We start from the raw sequence: 25032 nt of genomic DNA, 5'->3' as shown, positions 1-25032 counted from the left end.
ACTATTATTCTCACGTTCTATGTTGCTCAAACTATATATCTTTAATTATACTGAGCATCTATACTCCTTTCTCATTATCTATTCTAAATATAGCAACATTCATTTTCCACATTCTTATCTGCATACTCATGTGCATACTCATTTCCGAACTAACTTTAGGCATTCACATAAATCTGTAGGGCTTTTACTCAGAATGAATACCTTCATTTGTTGAGCATCCTTATAGAAAAATGTTAATTTTTGCATCGTGGCAAGAAATGATTCTGCTTTGCTTATATTAATGTGTAAAAATATCTATTCCCTATGCTTAGCTTGGAATCCATACTCATTCTGTACATACTTGTGTAAATAACACCATACCAAGGCCGAAGGTTAGTCACTCCTATGTGTATTAACAGCAATTCTACTGTCAAATGTATGACAAAATGCACAATGTTATAACTTAGTTAGAATTCCAGCTAGCCCATTTGCAATTAACAGGTCCGAATACCAAATTTAAAAGTCACGACCTAATTCATAAAACTTTGAAATAGCATATGAAAGATTCTCCAATTCTTAAAGCCCCAATAATCCTGTATGAAAAATTCACAAGTATTCTTAAAATCAGCCAGAAATGCACCTCTTTGCCTTCCAAGTTTGATTACTATAACACTCAAAACAGAAAAAAAAGAAGAAATCATGAAACAAATTCAATCAAAGCAAAATAATTTTTCTGATGCTCCAAATTTATATATAGTCTACTGATGATAATGGAAAGAGGAAAACAAGGGGATTATGATTTTAAGGTAGTCATATGACTAAAGGTCAAATTGATACATCATGACTGTACTTAAAACAATCCTTGAAATCAAAGATTCCTTTCTATCACTCCTGAAAGATATACTAATTATTAAGAAGCACTATATGCTATCTGCTTTCACTCACAAGCAGAAGGGAATAAGAAGAAAACAAGACATAATTTTCCTCTGCCAAGCTATTATCATGTCATAAACACACACACATACATACACAAAGCTCTGAAGGTACTCAGATATCTGTTTCCTACATAAGCAATAGATTTTATTCATTGCTTGGCTGACTTATCGCAGACTGCTTTTAATGAGGTATAATAAGGAGAGCATTTTGTAGCTACACGGTTGTACTATTTTATCTTCCAAACAGCTGTGTCATGGCTGTCTGTGCAGGATAAATCATATCACCCTCCCTGCATTTGCTAACACCCCTGTAATTACAGGACATTTTAAATGAAACAAGGAAAAAGAAACAGAAAAAAAAACACCTAAAGCTGTTGCCTAGATTACAAGCAATGGCACAGACCTCATAATAAAGCCAGTCATCATTACAATTAATTTATTATTGGGAGATAACCAAACAAAAGTGATCCATTAATTTGACAAGAACACAACTATTGGGATTAACACTATGACATCAGAGACTGGTAACCTCTTATCATCTTCCCACAACTGTTTTTTTCACTCTTTAAAATTGTTATGGAAATAAATTTAAAAATACTTTAGGCCACACAGAAATTAATTTCTGGTCATAAGGGCAATTTGATAATTAGAACTGTAAAGGCTGTAGGATAAAACCAAGGAATGATTTGCTTAGCTATTTGAGCACAAAAATTCATTAATAAATAAGTGAGCTGTTCACTGTTTCCTTAATTTCTTGATGAAGTTAAGTGACTCAACCTATACTGTAATAGAAGAAACACTTATGTTATTTCATTGAGGCATAAAAATGAAAGAGAGTTTTTGCAAATATTTATGTTTTATTCCCCCCCCCCAACCCCTGCAACACTCTCACACCCGCCTCTTCTCCCTCATCTGTTTATAACCTGAAGCCTTCACTGTCTCAATCAATACTTCAAATAGCAATCTGTTTGGGGTTGAACAGACAGCCTGGTTAATATGAATGCCAACTTTTCTGGTGCCTCTTCCACAGTTGGGCTGAAGAGGACTAAAAATCTTGTCTATCAGAAATGTAAATGATGAGCTGTCTTCCTGAGGGAAATGGATGAGTGCATTTTAGCTGGGGTGAATTCACTGGGCTTCTTGTGTGATTAACAACTCAGTGACCTGTTGTCCTTGGTCTAATTACTTTTAAATTTGCACTTTACATAATTATCAAAAGGAATCTTTTAGAAACTCCATTAATTCATAAGCTTGAAATCAAATTTAAATATGAGATATGTAGCCCAATGTATAATTTCTTCAGTAATTTCAGGGATGTGAAAATTATGTGAAAAATTATGAAGATTAACATTTCTTAAATATAAAGATAAAAATTCACTTTTAAAATTGCAAAATAAAGACTATTTTTGGTAATTAATTTTCAGTACATTGTAATGATGAAATTGAATAGAATACTGTTGAAACTTGGGTATGAAGAGATTTACCAGATTCTAAACTCAAACGGCTACTTTGCTCCATTAAATGTGATGTTTCTATTTATTGAAAAACACAAGCAGCCACCATCCTTCAACACGCATTCCCCCGTCACCTAGCCAGCTCGATTTAAGGTGTTCTCTTTCGCTGATGTGTCTAATTTATCACCCCTCTCCATGATTGATCTTTTTCGTATAAGCCCTGCACCACTGCTGATTTTGCATTAACCATGGTACTTTTTTTTTGAATAAACTAAAACAGCTGCTTGATTTGCAGGAGAAGCAAAGGAACATTTTAATATATTAAAACTGCAAGACTCTATGAACAAAGTGTAAGTGTTTATATTCTTCCCAAAAGCCTCTAAGCTTGTAAATGGCATGTGCCACATGCTAGGTGAACCCAATTCTTTTGCTTTTTTTTGGCTAGTGTCTTTAAAGAAACTGTTCCATTGTAAAACTTTATGATTTGATTCACTGCTGCAGTTAGGGCACCTGTTTGCTGGTTTTAATTAACTATCTTAGCTCCTGGAAAGTTTGTTCCCCCCCTTTCCAGGCTAGTATCTTTCAGAAACTGGCTGCTGTAAACTGTGATTATAGCTTCAACACCAGGGCCCCCAATTTGAAAAGACCTCCTGCCTTCTTCTTTGATCTCGGCTGCCAGAGAACTGCCGGTTGCTATTTTTCTGCCCTCTCAACACTGGCTCTGTCACCTGGCTCTCACAAAGGAAACAAAGGGATGGCTCTTTCTCTCCCTCTCGCACACAAGCAGAGAGACACAATCGAGCCACTGAATTATACTCACGATACACAGCCCACCAGAGCAGCTGCTACCCATTTTTCACAAAAAAAGGACAAGATACTCGCTGAATTAAAAAAAAACTAACTGGCAAGCAACAGGCAAACCTGTTGCAAAGATGTGTGGCTTTTGAAAACATATATGTTATATTTGTTAGCCCTTAAAAGATTACAGTGTTTACTGTTTAATTTAATCATTGTAGGACCAAGATGAGTATTTTTCAGACTATTGATGAGCTCTCATTAAAAAACACTGCAAGTATGTTTGTAATTCCACCTTGCCGCTAAGTGGACGGGTTCTATAGGTTGCTCTTTCCACATTTTATTAATCCATATCACATTTACTTTGCAACAATAGAACACATTTTGCTGACAAAAGATGTACAGTACATTGAAAATATTTATCAATGATTAGCCTAGATGAATGTGGTACTAACATTTCTATATTTCATAAAATGCATTTTGTGCCAACTAGTGATCCAATAGTTGCCTAAAAATCTGTAATAGCAAAGGCAACAAATTGATATTTTTTCACATAAAAGCAAAAAATCCAGTTTAATTGTTTGAATTTGGGTAATTTAGTATCATGTCTTTCTCTTCTGGATCAACAGTTGAAAATAATGCTGAGACATTCTTTACCTCAAGATATTCAGTATTATGTAATTTCCTTTTTGAAATTTTCAATCATGGTGTAAATATACATTATGCAATTGAGAATTTTCTAAATAAATGTGAGAAAATTGCTTATCCATCATTGCAGCAAATTCACTAAGTTAATTTCATTCATAAATGATGGACAATCTTTTATTCCTTACTTCATAGAATATAAAATAGTTGTATCATTTTGAAAAAGGTGCTTAAGACAACAATAATTGTCACAACAATCTTGTGCACTGACTATTGACGAGTTTTACAATGGAAATATATCAATAATGAATCTGTATGAATCAATTGGACAATGAAAATTATTTGGATTTGAGAAGCAAAAGTGATTACAACTGTGTGGCGTAATGCTAGCTTGCTTTCTGACAGTAGTCTGCTTCATTGTATGCGTTATCATGCTGTCGGAGAGAGCTGAGGATACTGACCGAGTCTCCCTGGTGGGTTTACTGACTGAACATCAAGCTCTCCTTCAGCCTCTGTAGACCAGACACATTGCACAAATGTAGACAGAGGGCAAATGAGCAGTAATTGATGAGAATAAAGATGTTTTGCCAGACAGAGATAGTACCCCTACAGAGAAATAAGGCATTTACAAATAAAACATGGACTAGACAAGATAGACGCCCCACTTTGCCATGAATTCTGCAACAAAAATTTAAATTGGGCCACTAACTGTGCACAGAACACTTTGAAATGAAAAATAAAGACAACAAAAACATGAAACAACACTGCACAGGGACTAACAAAACGTAGTACAGCAACATTGCTGTTAGCATTGATTGTTAGTATCCGAGGAGCCATTTGTTTTTATCCCAAAGACTTTACATGCATAGCTTTACACAGACTATCGGTTGAGAAGATATCTGTCACCAACACGCACCCCCCACCCCTCTCCACCAACCCCCATTGCCCATATTCACCAACAATGATCAGTGATTGCTCAGAAACGAAACAATTCCTGAAATGCCTGCACACCCCCCACCACCACCCCCCACCCCCAAATTTTAGTTAAACAAATGTTGGACTTGTTCACATGGTGCAGAGTCTGTGTTCAAGAGCCATTCATTATGTACAAGAGTACACAAAGTTTTTCTTCCATGTTACAGTGAAAGTAGCAAGTTGAATGTGAATGAATGTGTGAAAGGTCAAATTAAATCTTAAAACAGAACATTAGATCAAAACAAATACTTTCAGATTTTCTAATTTTTTAAAACTTTATTTGTTTCTTTCCCATTGTAGTTTATTTATTCAAATCCTTCTCTTCGTAGGCCAATGTTATTTTCACTTCTTAATAATTTGCTGATGGTTTTATTCAATCTTTTGTGACTTCCTAAGCTATACTGAAATATTAAACACACATATTCCACTAAACTATGAAAATGCAAAAAAAATTTAAAGGAAATTGGTTATATGCTAATAACCATGATCTCCTTTCCTCTTAAAAACATTTGTTGAAGCCTTGAATCTTACACAATGCAAACTGTTTCAAACACATGGGCATTCTGAATCTCGGCATTTGCCTGGGAACACATTGCTAATCAGTACACATTGTATTTAGTTTAATAGATACATTCCCTTTAAACCAAGAAAAAAACCAGGTAATGTCTAAACTTCTTAAAATAATGTTCAACTGGAATTTTGGATCATTTTGCCATTTACTGAGAATTGTTTTGAGAAAATTTTCAAAGTTTTTATTGGTGCATTTTAAAAAATTTTTGAGCAATGGTATTTAAAAGAGAAAAAAATATTATGCTGCAAGTGAGCAGGTAGTCCCTTGGCAGCAGTTGTGTTACAGATTTTTTTGGGAAGAAAAAAAAGAAAGGAAATCGATGGCACTTTGAATAGAGGTCGTCAGGGTTGTTGCTCAAGGAAAGTGACAGATCTGTGTAGTAAGCCTCTAGCAGCCCCCAAAAATTCCATACATATTACCATTTAGCTGCAATATTTCAGGCTACAATGTCCATAGTGAAACACCACTTTAAAAATCAACCATTTATCCTGTACAGTTGTGCATTGCGAGTGTTAACAAAATATAAGTAGATTTAGCAATAAATACAAATGCTAAGGCAGTTGAATAGATAAAAAACTAAAAATGTACAAATAGCTAAATTAAAAACAAAGTCTAAAACAAATATATTTTAAAACAAACAGAATTTGTAGGAAGAATTTCAATAAATGATCCACATTAAGTAACCATGTGCTATAGCAGCGCTCAAAATCTAAACTTATGCCAAACAAAATGCCAATATTATTCACCACTGCCCAAAACAAATTGGGTAAGTAAAGGAATGTTTGGTTAAATTTCACTAGCAATTTCAATTGCTATTTATATCACCGAAATGCTGGAGAATTCAAGCTTTAGTTAAGTTACTTGGAATAAATCAGGCTTGTACATTTTAACTTTTTTTTTGTCATCCACAAAATAGACATGTTTAGCCTCTCATCTTGGTTGAGAGATGAAAAGAATTCCTAAAACTAAAGCAGATGGCTTGCAATATCAAAGAAGAGGCTTAATGTTGCTTTTATATGAAACAACCACTATGGGTGTGTATTTGGCAGGATACACTTTGCAGATGTCAAGTAAATCAGCATCTATAAAATCAGTTTTAAAATAATGTACTGTTTTTGGATTAAAGTGAACTGAGAGCTATTGTAACCATTTCCTCTACTAACATGTTTTTCTTGAACATTCTTATTTGCAGTCATATAAAGCTGCCAGTGCATATTTATCTGCTTAAAAGATATCCTTAATCCAGCTGCATGTAATTTAACGCAGAGCATAGGATGAGACAGGTTTTTTTTAAAAAGCTGTGTCAACTCACACCTCAGCCTTATAACAAATGGCAGTGTGTAAAAGGCCAATTGTCCTTTCCCTTATCTCTTTCGCACCTCAATATTCATTCCAACAACCCTCAAATCCTTTTTGCTACACCACAGGCTTAAAGACTGGGCTGTATAATACCGGCTCTCAGCAAGTGCCCAAAGTCGATCCACTACTGCCTTCTTCCTCTCGATTTTTCCATATTAGTAGCTGTCATTACCATAAGAAGAGGTAGAGGAAAAGAGGGGAGGGAAGCACTTAAAGAAATGTGAAAGGGATGCTAGTTGAAAACCAGTGGGGAGAACTGAAAAAGATCAGCCTTTTCACATTTAGTTAAGTAGTGGAAAACACCCTGATGGCCTTATGATTATTAAGAACACTTCTGCTAAAGTTTAGTTATTGCAAAAAGAAAAGAATAGTATCATATATTTCAATTTGTGCCACTTCCCGCATCATTTGCTATCCCAGACACCCTTGCTTCAACTTGTTTGCCCAATAAATCAAAAAGAAATTCATGAAAAAGAAAAGCAACCAGGTTGGTCCTGTCAGGAAGGAAGCAAAGACATCCATGTTTTGTTGTTTTAAGGGTTTTTTTTGTTAACTACTCAGGAAGGAAGATAGGGGCCTGGATGCTGACTCAATGAGTGCAGCTTAATCACTCATTCTTTACTATAATATAGACCTTTTGAGTTACTCACTACAGTCCAAACTTTTACAACTATTTACGCACTAATTTGTATTTTTGTTTATCTCTCCAAAAATCTTCAGATTCAATTGCTTGTAGCTCACCTTGTTCTACTTTCCTTTCACTTTTTGCCAATCTATTACAATTCTACTATTATTCTCACGTTTTCTCTCATTTGCCTTGTCTCCTCTTACGCTTTCTTCAACCAAAACAAACAGTAGCAAAAGTCAGTCGCTTCCCACAGCTGAAGCTTGTTAACTTATCACCCATTATCACCTCATCCTTTAAGTACCACCTTTCTTCTCAGACTGCTGATGAGCCCTCACAAAATTTTAGGTTTGCAATTTAACTCAACAAATATCACAAAACAGCTGCTGTGAACTGGTTTCCTCTGAGTTACAAGGCCAGTTTCTCCTTGGAGTTATTTAGATTGTAGGGTGGGGTGGAGTGAATATTGTCAATGAAAACAAATCTTTTTTCTTTAACTGAATACTAAAAGCATCAGTTGCACTGAGAAAATGCAATCATTACTGAACGACTTCAGAGAATTTTAATTGCCGGTAGAATTCCATTTATTTTACTTGGTTTTATCTTAAACTATAAGGCATTTAAAAAAACTATACTTTCAAGCAAACAAATGTCTGCATCTGAAGAATGTATAGCCCCTGTGAAATTAGGGAACATAAGATGAAACATAACAGGTAGTCAAGAACATTAACTTTAAATGTTGCCCATATATTTCAACTTCTGACTTCATTGAAAACAAAGACACTATTCTAAAAGTTTAGGTGGCTTGAATTTTAACTTGACTATATACATTATTAATATTCATTACCTGGTTAATTCAAATGCAAAGTAAACTTAGCAAGTACAGCCAAAACACTAAGACATGAAAATTCTTCAAAAGTATCTACATTTAATGAAATATGCTGTGCTTTTTGGGAAAAAAGTCACAAGTATTGGGCACTTGCTGAAAATTTCTATTTGAACCATAAAACAGGGCCCAAATTAGTTAAAATACATAAAAGAAAAAGCACTTACATCTTTCATTTCGATTTTCTTCAGGGCTTGCCGAGTTTTCCCGGTCAGAGATGAGACCTGACACAGCAAAGACCTTTTTTCCAGTGTCATCTAGCTTCAGTGAACTGGGGGAACTGGATGGGAGCTGGGCTGTGAACTCATACTCCTTGCCCTCAGAGTCTGAAAACCTCAGGTGAGGGGATTCGTTTTCATGGCAGTTCTTCAGTCTTTTGGCAGGTGTAAAGGCTGACTGGTAACTGTCTCTGTCTTCAGCGGAGGCGAAAGGTCGGAATGCCCCAACACCACTATGATTCAGCATGCTGATTGGGGTACAGTCCAGATTTGGAGGTGCAAATTGATGATGCAGGTGTAAAAGTTGAGGGGGAAAGTCTCGGTTCGGGAAGGCCCCGGGCACCCCGCCCTGACGGTGGTACATTGAGGCAAAGGTATAGGAGCCATTAGTAAAGGGAATATGAACATCTTTGTCCACAGAGACAGGTACTCCAAAGGGTCTAGGCTGCTGGCAGGAGATGGTGGCATCTCGGCTGGCCTCTGCAGTTGAGGCCAGGACCATTAAAGCTGGAGATGCAAGGGGGTTAGGAAGATATGAAGAATTCTCCATCTTGAAAGCTGTTCTGTGCAAGTCCATTGGAAACTCTTTGCTCACTAGTACCAGAATTATATAATGACCTTCTGAAATGGAGGCAAGGCTGGCTTTATAAAGAGCAAGGTGACATCATTACCATCACAGCTTGATAGATCCTGTATTAATAAAGAAAGCAAAATAAATATTCACATTCACACACTCTCTCTCTTTATATATACAGATGTATATACCCCATTACAAGCATTCTGACTTTTGTATAGATTAGGTACTATTTGACCACAGTAATTATGAAAATCTATACTTAATACACTCTGGTGTCAAAGTGTCACGAGCTTAAAGACTGACCCCAAATAACAGAACCTCTATAGCCCTGTGATCAAAAATGCATTTATTGCTCCGAAATCACAAGAGGTGGCTACTGATTAAGGGATTTTTTTTCTGCTCCCAAAGTCCTGCTCACCGAAATATGAAAATAGTCGCTTTTTAGGTTTTCCTTTTAAACAAATATTTTGAATTTTAATTTGCCACATGGTTAAAAATAAAGATTAAAATAACTTAACAGTATTGATTTACGCGGTAGAATTGACATTAATTTTAGTTCAGTTATCACTTTGCAAAGCGATCAATAGTAACTAATAACGAATGACAGCGCTGGTAAAAAGGAGAGAAAGCAGGACTCCAGCCAAAAATCGAAATGTACCGACACTAAATCATCCCATACTTTTTTCAGTCGTCAGACATCAAGACACCGAAAAACCCAGTTGCTACTTGTGTTACAACTATCAAGATTAATAACATCCAGCGCCAGATAATTCATTGCAACTTTGAAACTGAGGCCAATTAAACAGCTAATTTTGTGATACTTAGAAGTGATCATCAAGAAATAGATAATATCACGAAAAGCTAAGCAGTTATGCCATATGGAATTAACAATAGCATATACATCACTATATAAATGCATATTAGGTAAGTGAATACAATTTGCACGCTCAGTTCAGCATAGCGTAGTTTGTTATTTTTAAAAAAAGCATTAAATAGTTAAATCGGCAGGTTACAAGGCAAGCAATGGACTCAAACTGGCTGGACTAAACTACTTTTACTCTAGTATGTTTTTTTTATTGCAAGGTGCACGCACCAACACATACGGACAGTGAAGCATGTAAACAATGACTTCCGCGCAAAGTTGGAGACAACACATCACAGACACGTTTGTGCATTACTGTACTTACTTTAATTCCCAAGGATGCTTTCACTTTTTATAACAGAACACATGCACACTAAAATAAAAGGATTTATTTCTTTTGGCAAAACTCTCCCTTAGAATAAAGGGACTGTGGAGTTGAAGTCTGGAAATACGGTGCGTGTGTGTGTGAATGAAGTCTGCTGTTGGAAGATGGTGTTGATTACATGCACAGAGGGATCCCTATCCTGGGTCCGATCAGAGGAGGAATGTTGCGTTGCTGCTGCTCCGCTTGGCTCAGTGTGCCTGTGTGTATGTGTGTGTGTGTGTGTGTGTCAATTTCAGAACTCACTCACCGGGACAGCAATATAGCAGCACAGCCTCAGCCAGCCTACTGCGCAGCCGCATTGCCCTCATACAGGCACCTGGGAATTGTAGTTCTCACTCATCGCTTTATCTCCCGCTCTTCGCTTTCCTGCTGTACTCTTCTTTCCTTTTTTTTACATTTCTAAATTGCTTTGCGACATACGTTCACTTCTGCCCTTATGTATCCTGTTTCCTCTTCACAACATTAATCCTTCCATTTTCATTTGACGTGTAGAGTTTATGCTTCAACGTTTTTGGATTTGCTTAAAAACTGTCATTCTGCTATTCTTTCTTTCAATTATTCTTCTGTTTAACATTTCCCATTTTCGATGTATAAAACCTTGTTAAAATGTTAACTCCTAAGTCCCTCTGCCCGATATGCATTTACTTTTATTTCATTGTCCTCATTTCCATTGCGTAGTTCTTGATTTCCATTCGCGTTGCTTGTTTCTTTCTCATTCCGGTGAGTTTTTCTCTTCCTACACTTTGGCATTTCCTTTCTTTTCATTTCCGTCTTTTTTCCCCTGCTTGACAATATATAACGATTCTTGCCTTTTTATATTTCTCTTTTAAGCTTTTTTTTAGACCGGCTAACTTTCTGATCGTTTGCTTGATGTTTATCTGGTCTATGGTTATATTTCCCTGTTTCAGTTCAGCATTTCCACTTCTTTATCGCATGCAGATTTTCGATTTTTGTGTTTTGCTTTCTCCTTGCCTCAACTCCGCAACCCCGGATTTCTGATTCTCCCTTTTCCTTCCCTGGTGTACTCATAATGCATTCATGCATTTGATTTTGAACATTTTCGGCTCCACTGAACTTCGTGTTGCGTAGACTACTCTCAGTAACTTTCTGTCTTATGCTTCCTTTGCTTTCTTTTGCTTCACCTACCTGTTTCTTCATCGTTTAGTTCTTACTATCCTGTTCCGACTCTAAATTTCTCGATGGCTATTTCCAATCATCGTTCTTCCATAATTTCGTATTCTTTTCGTTGCACAGGAGCCGTTCCTGCAATCTGCAATAATTGAGCCAACTGAATATTGTAGATCGAGAAGATGTGAAGAGGAGACATCAGTAATTAAACGAGTTAAAAACTACTTCAGAAGTTCAGTCATCAATGTTACTTCCTTAACTTCCACACAAATTCCTGATCGAAAGAAGGCAGGACCTGAAACAATATTGAGGGCATCATTTCCAAAATCAATCAACTAATTGTACAAAAATACAAAAGTAAAATAAAGTCATACCGAGATTGATAAATTTACACTGTGGATGTATCTATTAATGTTGCACTAACCCTTTTGATGGCCTGCATAAGCCTGTATTTCAACAAGCACCAAAAATCAATACCCAACATTATTAATTATCTCAGTTTCTCATTGAACATGAACAGCTTAACAGTACCAAGGAGTTCAGATAAAGAACCGCCTGACAGTACAATATATTACAGCACACAACAAAATTACACTTAGATTTACCCCAACAAATTTTAAAAAATAGATGCATAAGCTAGCAGTCCCAAAAAGGAAAAATAATGTTATCCCTTTAGCATCCAGAAATTCCTTGCCATTTTCACCGCGTAAAAGATGGTGGTCCATTTTCGTATTTTAGTTATTAATAGGTGAATTGCAACCTATTATCAGATAATTATATTGTAAAGGATTCAGTCAAAATTTTAGAAAATAAGTGATAACTTGAATAATATGGCTATAGTTTACTTTTATCGTACTTGCAACATGATCAATAACTACATAAGTAATTCATACTGACAGAGATTGTAACTTTTTCGGACGATGCAAACTCGTCAAATCGCCAAAAGTAACTTTGATGATAATCGATACTTTATTTTAAGTGCTGATTTAAATAAAAAGAAATGTTTTTACAAATTTACCATGTCTTACTGCAAATCTGAGTGCAATTCACCGTGTCAGTGCGCCTGCGAAACGGAACGTGAGTAATAAAACTACAACTCCCAGTGCTCTGAGCACAAAAAAACTCAGCTTCTGTAAAGACATTAAAGCGTAAGGCGTTCCGCATCTGTAGTCTTTTCAATTTAATGTGAAACTTGATGCACTTGTAACACCACATTCACATCAGACAGAAAGAGTGAGCACACGAGCGACGAGTTACGATTTACTGTTGACATTTGCGGACTGGGTGCTCACTATGGTAGATCTGGAGATGACAAAGATTCTTCATCTCCTTAAATATTATACCGAACTCCCGAATGATATTGTTGAAATAAACTACCAACATGTTAGAAAACTGTTTCAACTCTCAACAAAACATATGAAACTAATAGATGGGTTTAATAAAACTAATCACGAGTAATCGGTGCCAGTTTGTGTGTTGGGAAGTTATAAGTATGCCTTCATGTAAATTGGGAAGTTGGAACTACAACTCCCAGAATGGGGGCCCGGATCGGATCGGATCATCTCGGCCCCAGCCCGACCTGACACGACCCAGCGTCGGCCGTCCCGAACGGCCACTCCGCCATCTTTGCCCGCTCAACCAAACCTGCTGGCGAGCGTTTGAAAAGCGTGAGCTCGTATCATCCCCACAAACCCCGCCTCCCATTGGCCTTATTGGTTGCGACTGCGTCCCTCCGGAGCTAACCTGGGCTCCAATTGGCTTTGAGGGGTGTCAATCCTAAATCGGGTCACAGGCGGGGTTCGGCAAGCAGGATAGGGTGAGTAAGGCCGTTGGCCGCCTTGAGTTTATTGACGGTTTGATTTTTAACCTGGGGAAACCCGAGGCGTTTGTATTATCTCCGGCCAAGAGGCTGAACAACGGGCTGTTTGTGTTGGTCAAAAATTGAGAGAATTCTACTACCGTAATAAACTTGCGACTTGGCATATTCCGAGGCACTTTTCCTATGCTGAGGCCTTCATGGTGTAGCAGTTCTGATAGTTATGAATGTTTTGTCAGCTACACGGTTCTCTGGTCGTTCTTTGAGATTGACTTTTTGTTACTTGTACCATCTTATGAAGAGTTGCCGTTGGAAAGGGAAACTCTCCATAGGCAAGCTACCGTTTTTCGGCAGTGACTTAACGTGGAGGATTACCTATCCTATGAAACGAAAGCGACACTTTTAATGCAATAAACGTGAACATTTCAAGAGCTTAGAACTTAGTATAGCTTTAGTGTGGAGGTGCCGGTGTTGGATTGGGGTGGACAAAGTTTAAAAGCCACACAACACCAGGTTAGAGTCCAACAGGTTTATTTGGAAGTACTGGCTTTCAGAGCACTGCTCCTTCATCAGGTAACTAATAAACTTGTTGGACTATAACCTGATGTTGTGTGATTTTTAACTTGGTATAGCTTTAATCTACAGGAACTATAGGCATTTCTCTTTCTCAGGGAAATGAAGATGTTCATACAATTCGAGGGGCAACCCTTTGGATCAAACGTGGGGCAAGACAAACAGGCATGTCTCCACGAACTAGCACAACCGTTACATGGCATTGGTATCACTGAGTCACCAACTGACTCTCAAACCTATAATTTACTAGTAAATTAAAACATCATTCAATGTTCATTCTTTGTGGATAAAAGGGATAGCTTTATCTCCCCTATAAAAATAATGTTTCCCATTGCATTTTTCCTTGGGAATTCCATTTTTTATTTCTTAGTGGTGAAAGTGTAATGTGTATTTCAAGTTTAGAGAAACAAATGTTTAAAGATTATTCTTTTCCCTGAGTCATTTATTATGGCCAGATCAGTCAAAGGTAATGGTGATCGGGCACGACAGTAACTTTTGTGTTATTTGTACATTTGTTAGGTTTTTTTTGCACATTTGTCATTGAACTTGAGTTGAGGTTTGTTTTCATTTCTGAACTGAGTTTATTTGAGTGGTAGAGCAGTTGGGAGGTTATGTTGCAGCTGTACAGGACATTAGTTAGGCCATTTTTGGAACATTATACTCCATGGCAATTCTGGTCTCCCTGCTTTAGAAAAGATATTGTGAAACTTGAAAGGGTTCAGGAAAGACTGACTAGGATGTTGCCAGAGTTGACCAGTTTGAGCTATAGGGAGACACTGAATAGGCTGGGGCTATTTTCCCTGAAAGGTCTGAGGCTAAGAGGTGACCTTTATGGAGATTTATAAAACATGAGCATGGATAGGGTGAATAGCTGAGGTCTTTTCCCCAGGTTAGGGGAGTCAAAAGTTAGAGGCCATAGGTTTAAGGTGAGAGGAGAAAGATTTAAAAGGGATCTAAGGGGCAGCTTTTTCACGCAGAGGGTCATGCAGATCTGGAATGAGTGCCAGAGGAAATGATGGAGACTGTTACAATTACAACATTTAAAAAGCATCTGGATGGGTATATGAATAAGAAGGGTTTAAAGGGATATGGGCCAAATACTGGCAAATGTGACTAGATTAATGTAGAATATTTGGTTGGCATGGACGAATTGGACCGAGGGGTCTGTGTCCATGCAGTAGATTTCCATGTCTCTATATTCTGGTATATTATGATTTGCCTTGGTAATTTATAACTCTTATCACATCAAATAGTGAATTGAAATAATTTCTACACAACGTATAAGACAAGAAATTGAACTCTTCACATGTATCATGGTAATCTAAACTCTGTCACACAATTTACTTCATTTGTGAATACATAAGAGTAGTGTCCAAAATTAAATGTTATACCTGTTTGTCTTTTAGTTAGTTATTTTCTGTGACTTTGTTTTTATTTATTATAGTTAAAAAGGCTTGACTGTGACAAACATTTAGAGTCCTAGAGATGTACAGCATGAAAACAGACCCTTCAGTCCAACCTGTCCATGCCAACCAGATACCTCAACCCAATCTAGTCCCACCTGCCAGCACCTGGCCCATATCCCTCCAAATTCTTTCTGTTCATATACCCATCCAAATGCCTTTTAAATGTTGCAGTTATACCAGCCTCCACCACTTCCTCTGGCAGCTCATTCCACACACGTACCACCCTTTGTGTGAAAAAGTTGCCCCTTAGGTCTCTTTTATATCTTTTCCTGAAACCTATGCCCTCTAGTTCTGGACTCCCCGACCCCAGGGAAAAGACTTTGTCTATTTATCCTATCCATGCCCCTCATAATTTTGTAAATCTCCCCTTCAGCCTCCGACGCTCCAGGGAAAACAACTCCAGCCTGATCAGCCTCTCCCTATAGCTCAAATTCTGCACCCTTGGCAACATCCTTGTAAATCTTTTGTGAACCCTTTTCAAGTTTCACAACATTTTTCCGATAGGAAGGAGACCAGAATTGCACGCAATATTCCAACAGTGGCCTAACAATGTCCTGTACAGCCGCAACATGATGTCCCAATTCCTGTACTCAATACTCTGACCAATAAAGGAAAGCATACCAAACGCCTTCTTCACTAACCTATCTAACCATGACTCCACTTTCAAGGAGCTATGAACCTGCACTCCAAGGTCTCATTGTTCAGCAACACTTCCTAGGACCTTACCATTAAGTGTATAACTCCTGCTAAGATTTGCTTTCTCACAATGCAGCACCTCGCATTTATCTGAATTAAACTCCATCTGTCACCTCTCAGCCCTTTGGCCCATCTGGTCAAGATCCTGTTGTAATCTGAGGTAACCTTACGTCATGTTTACTTTATATGTTCTGCCTTTTAAAGCAGTCACTTGTCCAAATCTCAATGAGAAACTCAATGTACTTTTTGCACTTTGGCAAAAAGAATAAAAGCATAGACTACTTTCTAAATGGTGAGAAAATTCATAAAGCCAAAGTACAAGGGATCTGGGAGTGCTAGTCGAGGATTCTCTAAAGGTAAACATGCAGGTTGAGTCCATGGTTAAGAAAACGAATACAATGTTGTCACTTGTCTCAAGAGGGTTGGAATATAAAAGTGGAGATGGGCTACTGAGACTTTATAAAGCTCTGGTTAGGCCCCATTTGGAGTACTGTGTCCAGTTTTGGTCCCCACACCTCAGGAAGGACATACTGGCACTGGAACATGTCCAGCAGAGATTCACATGGATGATCCTTGGAATGGTAGGTCTAACATATGAGGGATGGCTGAGGGTCCTGCAATTGTATTCATTGGAGTTTAGAAGATTAAGGGGAGACTTAATAGAGACATACAAGATAGTACATGGCTTGGAAAGGGTGGACGCTAAGAAATTGTTTCCAATAGGCGAGGAGACGAGGACCCGTGGACACAGCCTTAGAATTAGAGGGGGTCAATTCAGAACAGAAATGCGGAGACATTTCTTCAGCCAGAGGGTAGTGGGCCTGTGGAATTCATTGCCACAGAGTGCAGTGGAGGCCGGGACGATAAATGTCTTCAAGGCAGAGATTGCTAGATTCTTGTTGTCTCGAGGAATTAAGGGCTACGGGGAGAACGCTGGTAAGTGGAGTTTAAATGCTCATCAGCCATGATTGAATGGCGGAGTGGACTCGATGGGCTGAATGGCCTTACTTCCACTCCTATGTCTTATGGTAAGCATTTATCATTGGGAAGCTCTACAACAGTTCACCATTATATGCTGTATTTATGAATTAGTAAAATTGCTTTGAACTTGTTTTGCAAAACAAATGGCATTTCCCCAGTTATTTACGTTTCCTAATGTCCTACGTTTTAACCAAAATATTCTGATATGGCTTTATGTATGACACTCTTTTGTTTGCCTTTTAATACTTCCATTGAAATTTTTTTTCAAAGTCTTCAGTCTGCTTGAAATCTTGGACTTTGCCTTCATAATTTTTAATCACAGTAGTTGCTCAGATCCCTCAACAATGTTTGTGAATACTGAGCATATACTATTTCTAGAAATTCCCAGTATAGAATCCATGTTTATCCATGTACATGATTAATGCAGAACAGAGTGACTCTTACTTTATGAGGATATGAGAGTTTCCTTGCTTATTTCAAAATGTTTTAAAACAAACTGGAAGTTGCGTTTTTGAGTTATAGTTCAGTAAAATTGATATTTTTATTATAATTTTAAAATAAATTCTCAATTATTTACTGGCAACACACCTGATCAAGATGATCGTCAGAGAGAAGAAGGTTGAGAGGTGACTTAATCGAGACATATAAGATAATCAGAGGGTTTGATAGGGTGGACAGGGAGAGCCTTTTTCCAAGTATGGTGACGGCGAGCATGAGGGGGCATCGCTTTAAATTGAGGGGTGATAGACATAGGATAGATGTCAGAGGTATTTTCTTTACTCGGAGAGGAGTAAGGATACGGAATGCTTTGCCTGCAACGGTTGTTGATTCGCCATTAAGTGCATTTAAGTCGTCATTGGACAAGCATATGGACGTACATGGAATAGTGTAGGTTAGATGGGCTTCAGATTGATATGACAACTCGGCGCAACATCGAGGGCCGAAGTGCATGTACTGCGCTTAATGTTCTATGTTCTATATGTTTTCTTTTGAGCTTTGAAAAAAACTGAACATGTATACTTTATAAACTGCTTTTCATTTTTAATAAAAGATTTGAACCATTTTGAAGCTTGTATTTTTCCAATATTACTTGCAAACAAATCTTTTGAAAATGTGAATGAAGAATTTTGTTTAAAACTGAAAACTCACTAATGGTACATTATTTATATTTATATGAATGGTTTGGGTGTGAGTATAGGAGATATGTTTGCAGGTGACACCAAAATTAGTGGTGTAGTGGATGGTGAAAAAGTTATCTAAGATTATACCCTAGAACTCTGGGAAGCTAGAGAACTGATTGCTAGGCCTTTTGCTGAGATATTTGTATCATCGATAGTCACAGATATGGTGCCAGAAGACTGGAGGCTGGCTAATGTGGTGCCACTGTTTAAGAAGGGTGGTAAGAACAAGTCAGGGAACTATAGACCAGTGAGCCTGATGTCAGTGGTCAAGTTTTTGGAGGGAATCGTGAGGGACAGGATGTACATGTATTTGGAAAGGCAAGGACTGCTTAGGGATGGTCAACATGGCTATGTGTATGGGACAACATGAGATTTTTGAGGAAGTAACAAAGAGGATTGATGAGGGCAGAGCAGTAGATATGATCTATACAGACTTTGGTAAGGTTCACCATGGGAGACTGATTAGTAAGGTTAGATCTCATGGAATACAGGGATAACTAGCCATTTGGATACAGAACTGGCTCAAAGGTAGAAGACAGAGGGTGGTGATGGAGGATTGTTTTTTAGTCTGGAGGCTTGTGACCAGTGGAGTGCCACAAGGATCGGTGCTGGGTTGTCTATTTTTTGTCATTGACATAAATGATTTAGATCTGAGCATAAGAGGTACAGTTAGTAAGTTTGCAGATGACATCAAAATTGGAAGTGTAGTGGACAGTGAAGATGGTTACCTCCAGATTACAACAGGATCTTGATCAGATGAGCCAATGGGCTGAGAAGTGGCAGATGGAGTTTAATTCAGATAAATGCGAGGTGCTGCATTTTGGGACAGCAAATCTTAGCAGGATTTATACACTTAATGGTAAAGTCCTAGGGAGTGTTGCTGAACAAAGAGACCTTGGAGTGCAGGTTCATAGCTGTTTGAAAATTGAGTCACAGATAGGATAATGAAGGTGGTGTTTGGTATGCTTTCTTTTATTGGTCAGAATATGGAGTACAGGAATTGGGAGGTCATGTTGCAGCTGTACAGGACATTGGTTCAGCCACTATTGGAATATTATGTGCAATTCTGATCTTCCTATCGGAAAGTTGTTGTGAAACTTGAAAGGGTTCAGAAAAGATTTACAAGGATGTTGCCAGGGTTGGAGGATCTGAGCTAGAGGGAGAGGCTGAACAGGCTGGGGCTGTTTTCCTTGGAGTGTCGGAGAGTGTCGGAGAGTGTCGGAGGCTGAGAGGTGACCTTATAGAGGTTTATAAAATCATGAGGGGCGTGGATAGGATAAATAGGCAAATTCTTTTCCCTGGGGTCAGGGAGTCCCAAACTAAAGCATGTAGGTTTAGGGTGAGAGTGGGAAGATATGAGAGACCTACGGAGCAACTTTTTCACACAGAGTGTGGTACTTGTATGGAATGAGCTGCCAGAGGAAGTGGTGGAGGCTGGTACAATTGCAACATTTAAGAGGCATCTGGATGGGTATATGAATAGGAAAGGTTTGGAGGGATATGGGCCGGGTGCTGGCAGGTGAGACTAGATTGGATTGGGATATCTGGTCGGCATGGTCGGGTTGGACCGAAGGGTCTGTTTCCCTGCTGTACATCTCTATGACTCTATAAAGGAATCTTGATCAGATGGGCTAACGGGTTGAGAAATGGCAGATGGAGCTTAATTTCAATAAATGGTGAGGTGTTGTATTTTGGTAAGGGAAACTAGGGCAGCATTTATAGAGTTCATGGTAGGGCCGTGGAAGTGTTGCTGAACAAAGAGACCGAGGAGTGCAGAGGCATAGTTCCTTGAAAGTTGAATTGCAGGTAGGCAGAGTGGTGAAGATGTTTGGCACACTTGCCTTCATTGGTCAGTGCAATGACTATAAGAGTTGGCATGTCATGTTGCAGCTGTACAGGACTTCGGTGAGGCCACTTTTTTTAGAATACTGTGTTCAATTCTGGTCTCCCTGCTATAGGAAGGATGTTGTTAAACTTTAAATGGTTTGGAAAAGATTTACAAGGATGTTGCTGGGATTGGAAGGTTTGAGCTATAAGGAGAGGCCAAATAGGCTGGGGCTCTTTCCCCTGGAATGTCAGAGGCTTCGTAGAGGTTGATAAAATCATGAGGGCCATGGATAGGGTGATTGGCCGAAGTCTTTTTCCTCGGGTGGGAGAGTTCAAACTAGAGGACATAGATTTAAGAGACCTGAGGAGCAACTTTTTTGCATAGAGCATCTTGTGTCTGTGTGTATGGTGCGGGCTGCTAGAGGAAGTGGTGGAAGTGGTTACAATTACATCATTCAAAAGGCATTGAATAGGAAATGTTTAGAGGGATATGGGCCATATGGGACTAGGTCAGATTAGGATATCTGGTAGGCACAGATAGGTTGGACTGAAGGGTCTGTTTTAATAGTGTATAACTCTCTGACTCTGTGAATAATTAACTTTTGTGCTTTGGTGCTCTGCATCAAAGAAATTGTACAGTACTCCAGACCATTTAACTTAAGACGTTTTAGGACTGGAAAATAAAGATGGGAAAAGCACTTGCTATTATGAAGGTGGGGGAGAACAACACCCACTAATTTATTGGGCACATTATAATTTGGACCTAATTTTCCTTGATCAATTTTTTTCTGTATGCTCAAACAATCTTTAATTTCTCCCAGACTGTGTCTATCACCAAACCTCTCAACCCAAATTTTCCAAAAATTCCTCCTCCACCTCACACCCTTCTCCTGAGTGCCAGAATCCTCCTTCTCACAACGGGCAAATCTCGGGAGTTCCTGCCATTCCTCTCAATCGTATTCCGTGATTTCTGATTCCAAAAGGCATCTTCTGCATTGTTAGTATATCCTGAAACACCCGTCCCTAACGATCCTAAGTTTACTTCTCCAGTGATTCAGGATCTATTTCAAAATGACTGTACATTTGGATCCTCTCGGACATTGATAATCTAGTACAAGACAAGGTCCCAACACATTCCAGGTCAGTATTCAGTGCTAATGTCTCTGTTCATGAAAATAATATTTCATTAAACTGTCCAATCCCCCAAGAATAGGAGAACTCATAACATATTAAAAATCTTGTAAGAAGTACACACATTAATCTTAGTTATTTTGTCTAGTTTGTTTCATTATTTATAAGGTCTGTTATAACATGTTATATCCACCAATCACTGAGAAATAGCATGGAAAGATTTCAGTGCATGTACAAAATAATTAGTGGACTGGAAGAGACTTGCACTTAGGCTGCTTTGGTCACGTTGATTTCAACAAATTTTTGGATATCTTTTATATATTCGAATACTTATCTGAGATCTTTTTGATTGCTGCATTTGGATTAATATTGATCAGTACTTGTGGAAAAACATTCTCTATTTTTAATAACCCTTTGCATAAAAAAAGTTTATCTTAACCTTTGTAATTTCAAACCTTGAATATGCTAATCTCCAGTACTTGATCTGTCTGCTTTTGGAAATTCTTTATCTTCATCTTTGTATTTTATACTCCTATTACTTGAACACTTTCATGCAATCTGTCTTTCCCACACAATTTGAGAAACAACAATCCTATTCACTTTAATTGTTCCTTGTAATGTTCTAGGCAAATTGGCATTGCACCTTCTCTGTGACCATTTTGAATCTTCGGTAACAAATATACAGTATTCAGTTACGGCCAAGATAGCATTTTGTAAAATGTTATGACCATTTTGCTGTGGAATTCAAAAATATAGGCCCTACTTTATAAATGTCTTTAATACCACGGTTTTAAAAAGCAACAGTTCTAATCAACTTTAAAGACGTGTATTTATGTATCTGCACTTGAATCTATAAAGTGATCTCTTTTCTCCACAATGCCTTGGGAAATTGACTATTCATGTTACATTATTTACATCCTTATTTTGTCTTGAGTCATGTTTTATTATAGTACACCATATTATTCACTAATATACTCCATTGTTGTAATCTCAGTTATGTCCTGATAAGATTTTTTTGTCGTAGTTGTTATTTCCAGTTGGGTAACATGAAGAAACTTTGAAATTTATCCTGTTGTGTTTAAGTTTGAATCGTGTTGATAAATAAAAGTGATCCCAACAACTAATCCCTGGGCCACTGAACTATTCCGTTGCTTGCCAGTCTTTATATAGTGGCTGGCAATGAGTTAGAAGAAAACAGTTTATTTTGACAGTTTTGAAGTTATCATTATCTAACATCGTGAGCCTTGAATGGTTTTTAAATCAGCAGTTGAACTAAGGCACAAAAACAGATGTTGCTGGAAAAGCTCAGCAGGTCTGACAGCATCTGAGGAGAGAAATCAGAGTTAACGTTTTGGATCCAGTGACCCTTCCTCTGAACTCACTGCCACATCTGTTCCATGCATGCCCTCTAGCATCTGCTTTTCTTTCAATGTTTATTTAGAATTCCAGCATCTGTAGTTCTTTCAGTAGAACCAAGGCATTGAGTTACAATTTTTAAATTCTTTATCAGACATTTGTCTTATTAGATGCTATGGAACTATTATGTAGTGAGGGGCGAATGAGGTTGAAGCTACCTGATATCATTGAAAGGGTTAGAAAATAGTCAGAGTCAAAGAGATGTACAGCATGGAAACAGACTCTTCAGTCCAATCCATCCATGTCGACCAGATATCCCAACTAATCTAGTCCCACCTGCCAGCACCTGGCCCATATCCCTCCAAACCCTTCCTATTCATATATCCATCCAAATGCCTCTTCCATACACGTACCACCCTCTATGTTAAAACGTTGCCCCTTAGATCTCTTTTATATCTTTCCTCTCTCACCCTAAACCTATGCCCTCTAGTTCTGGACTCCCCGACCCCAGGGAAAAGAATTTGCCTATTTATCCTATCCATGCCCCTCATAATTTTGTAAACCTCTATAAGTTCACCCCTCAGTCTCTGCTCCGGGGAAAACAGCCCCAGCCTGTTCAGCCTCTCCCTGTAGCTCAGATCCTGCAACCCTGGCAACATCCATGTTGATCTTTTCTGAACCCTTTCAAGTTTCACAACATTTTTTCCGATAAGAAGGAGACCAGAATTGCATGCAATATTTCAACAGTGGCCTAACCAATGTCCTGTACAGCTGCAACATGACCTCCCAACTCCTATACTCAATACTCTGACCAATAAAGGAAAGCATACCAAGCGCCTTCTTCACTATCCTATCTACCTGCGACTCCACTTTCAAGGACCTGTGAACCTGAACTCTAAGGTCTCTTTGTTCAGCCACAATCCCTAGGACCTTACCATTTAAGTGTATAAGTCCTGCTAAGATTTGCTTTCCCAAAATGCAGCACCTCGCATTTACCTGAATTAAACTCCATCTGCCACTTCTCAGCCCATTGGCCCATCTGGTCCAGTGGGAATCTAGAGAAGTGATTGCTGGGCCTCTTGCTGAGATATTTGTATCATCGATAGTCACAGGTGAGGTGCCGGAAGACTGGAGGTTGGCAAACGTGGTGTTAACGTACTGTTTAAGAAGGGCAGTAAAAACAAGCCAGGGAACTATAGACCGGTGAGCCTGATCTCGGTGATGCGCAAGTTCTTGGAAGGAATCCTGAGGGACAGAATGTACATGTATTTGGAAAGGCAAGAACTGATTTGGGATAGTCAACATGGCTTTGTGCGTGGGAAATCATGTCTCACAAACTTGATTGAGTTGTTTGAAGAAGTAACAAAGAGGATTTATGAGGGCAGAGCAGTAGATGTGATCTATATGGACTTCAGTCAGGCTTTCGAAAAGATTCCCCACGGGAGACTAATTAGCAAGGTTAGATCTCATGGAATACAGGGAGAACTAGCCATTTGGATACAGAACTGGCTCAAAGGTAGAAGACAGAGGTTGGTGGTGGAGGGTTGTTTTTCAGATGGAGGCTTGTGACCAGTGGAGTGCCACAAGGATCGGTGCTGGGCCCTCTACTTTTTGTCATTTACATAAATGATTTGGTTGCGAGCATAAGAGGTACAGTTAGTAAGTTTGCAGATGACACCAAAATTGGAGGTGTAAAATGTTAGTGATGTAGGAGCTGCACTAAATTGGATAACAAAACCAGTACACTAGTAATGATGGTTTTATTTTTTGCCGTAGCAAAGTACATCAACAAATGCGGACATTTAAAAAGTTGTTCATGAGTAGTTATAATATAACAATTAGATAATGAAATTCAAATCACCTAAGTGATGAGAGCAAACTTTATCACCAAAGCAGGGACAAAACAGTTTTGTAACTTTTTGTGGTACCATGTTACTTTGTGCCAGAAATAATAACAATCTGTACACCGCATGAACTGCAGCAGTTCAAGCAGGTGGCTCACCAGCATTTACATTAAGACAGCTGGAACAGACAATAAATGTGGCCTTGCCAGTTATGCTCACATCTCGAGAATAAGTTCTTAAAAAGTATTGCAAAAGAAAATAAGCTGGATTAATGTTTTGGCACAGACATTTCAGTAAAACATAATACAGCCTTTATACTTGAAATATTAACAGCTTTTCTGAGGCTACTGGGCATTATATATTTTTTAAAATTTTTATATTTACTGTGTTGTGATTGGGTAATCCAAGGTGGAGGATGGGAAAAATTGTGTCTTTAAGAGCTGCTCTTTTTTTTCTGAGGCATTTTAGATGTTGGAGGCGATTTCCTCAAATTCCATAAGCAGCAATTACTGTTTTATATGATGTTGCATTGTTTTGATCAATTTTCCCTAAAGTTCCAAAACAATGGAACTTTTAAAAGGAGGAAGACAGACAAAAAGCAGCACATTTAAAAGGCATCTGGATATGTATATGAATGGGGGGGGCGGGGGCGGGATTGGTGTTCAGAGGGATGTGGGTCAAGTGCGGGCAAGTGGGACTAGATTAGATTAGGATATCTGGGTGGCATGGGCGAGTTAGACTGTAGGATGTGTGTTTGTGCTGTACGT

General features: G+C 38.4%; 2 protein-coding genes across 5 annotated transcripts in view; one reads left to right on the top strand and one right to left on the bottom strand.

The window, feature by feature from the left end:
* The window catches only part of rnf220a (ring finger protein 220a), a 508473-nt gene extending 497924 nt beyond the window's left edge, over positions 1-10549 (bottom strand). Inside the window, exons 1-2 of one of the 4 annotated variants that reach the window (XM_060830505.1) lie at positions 10514-10549; positions 8392-9132 (exon numbers count right to left, since the gene is read on the bottom strand). In XM_060830505.1, coding sequence (XP_060686488.1) covers positions 8392-9019 — 628 coding nt within the window. In that variant the 5' untranslated portion in view covers positions 9020-9132; positions 10514-10549. The remainder of the gene's footprint in view (positions 1-8391; positions 9133-10513) is intronic. The other 3 variants (XM_060830506.1, XM_060830502.1, XM_060830503.1) reach the window with 3 other exon arrangements.
* Positions 10550-13129: 2580 nt separating this feature from the next.
* LOC132818784 (ERI1 exoribonuclease 3-like) overlaps positions 13130-25032 on the top strand; it is a 425305-nt gene continuing 413402 nt past the window's right edge. Inside the window, exon 1 of the mRNA XM_060829868.1 lies at positions 13130-13210. The gene's annotated coding sequence lies outside the window, so the exon portion shown is untranslated. The remainder of the gene's footprint in view (positions 13211-25032) is intronic.

This window comes from Hemiscyllium ocellatum, chromosome 9 (assembly GCF_020745735.1).
Source record: "Hemiscyllium ocellatum isolate sHemOce1 chromosome 9, sHemOce1.pat.X.cur, whole genome shotgun sequence".
In the NCBI taxonomy this organism is placed as follows: domain Eukaryota; kingdom Metazoa; phylum Chordata; class Chondrichthyes; order Orectolobiformes; family Hemiscylliidae; genus Hemiscyllium; species Hemiscyllium ocellatum.
This window is presented reverse-complemented; position numbering and strand designations above follow the sequence as displayed.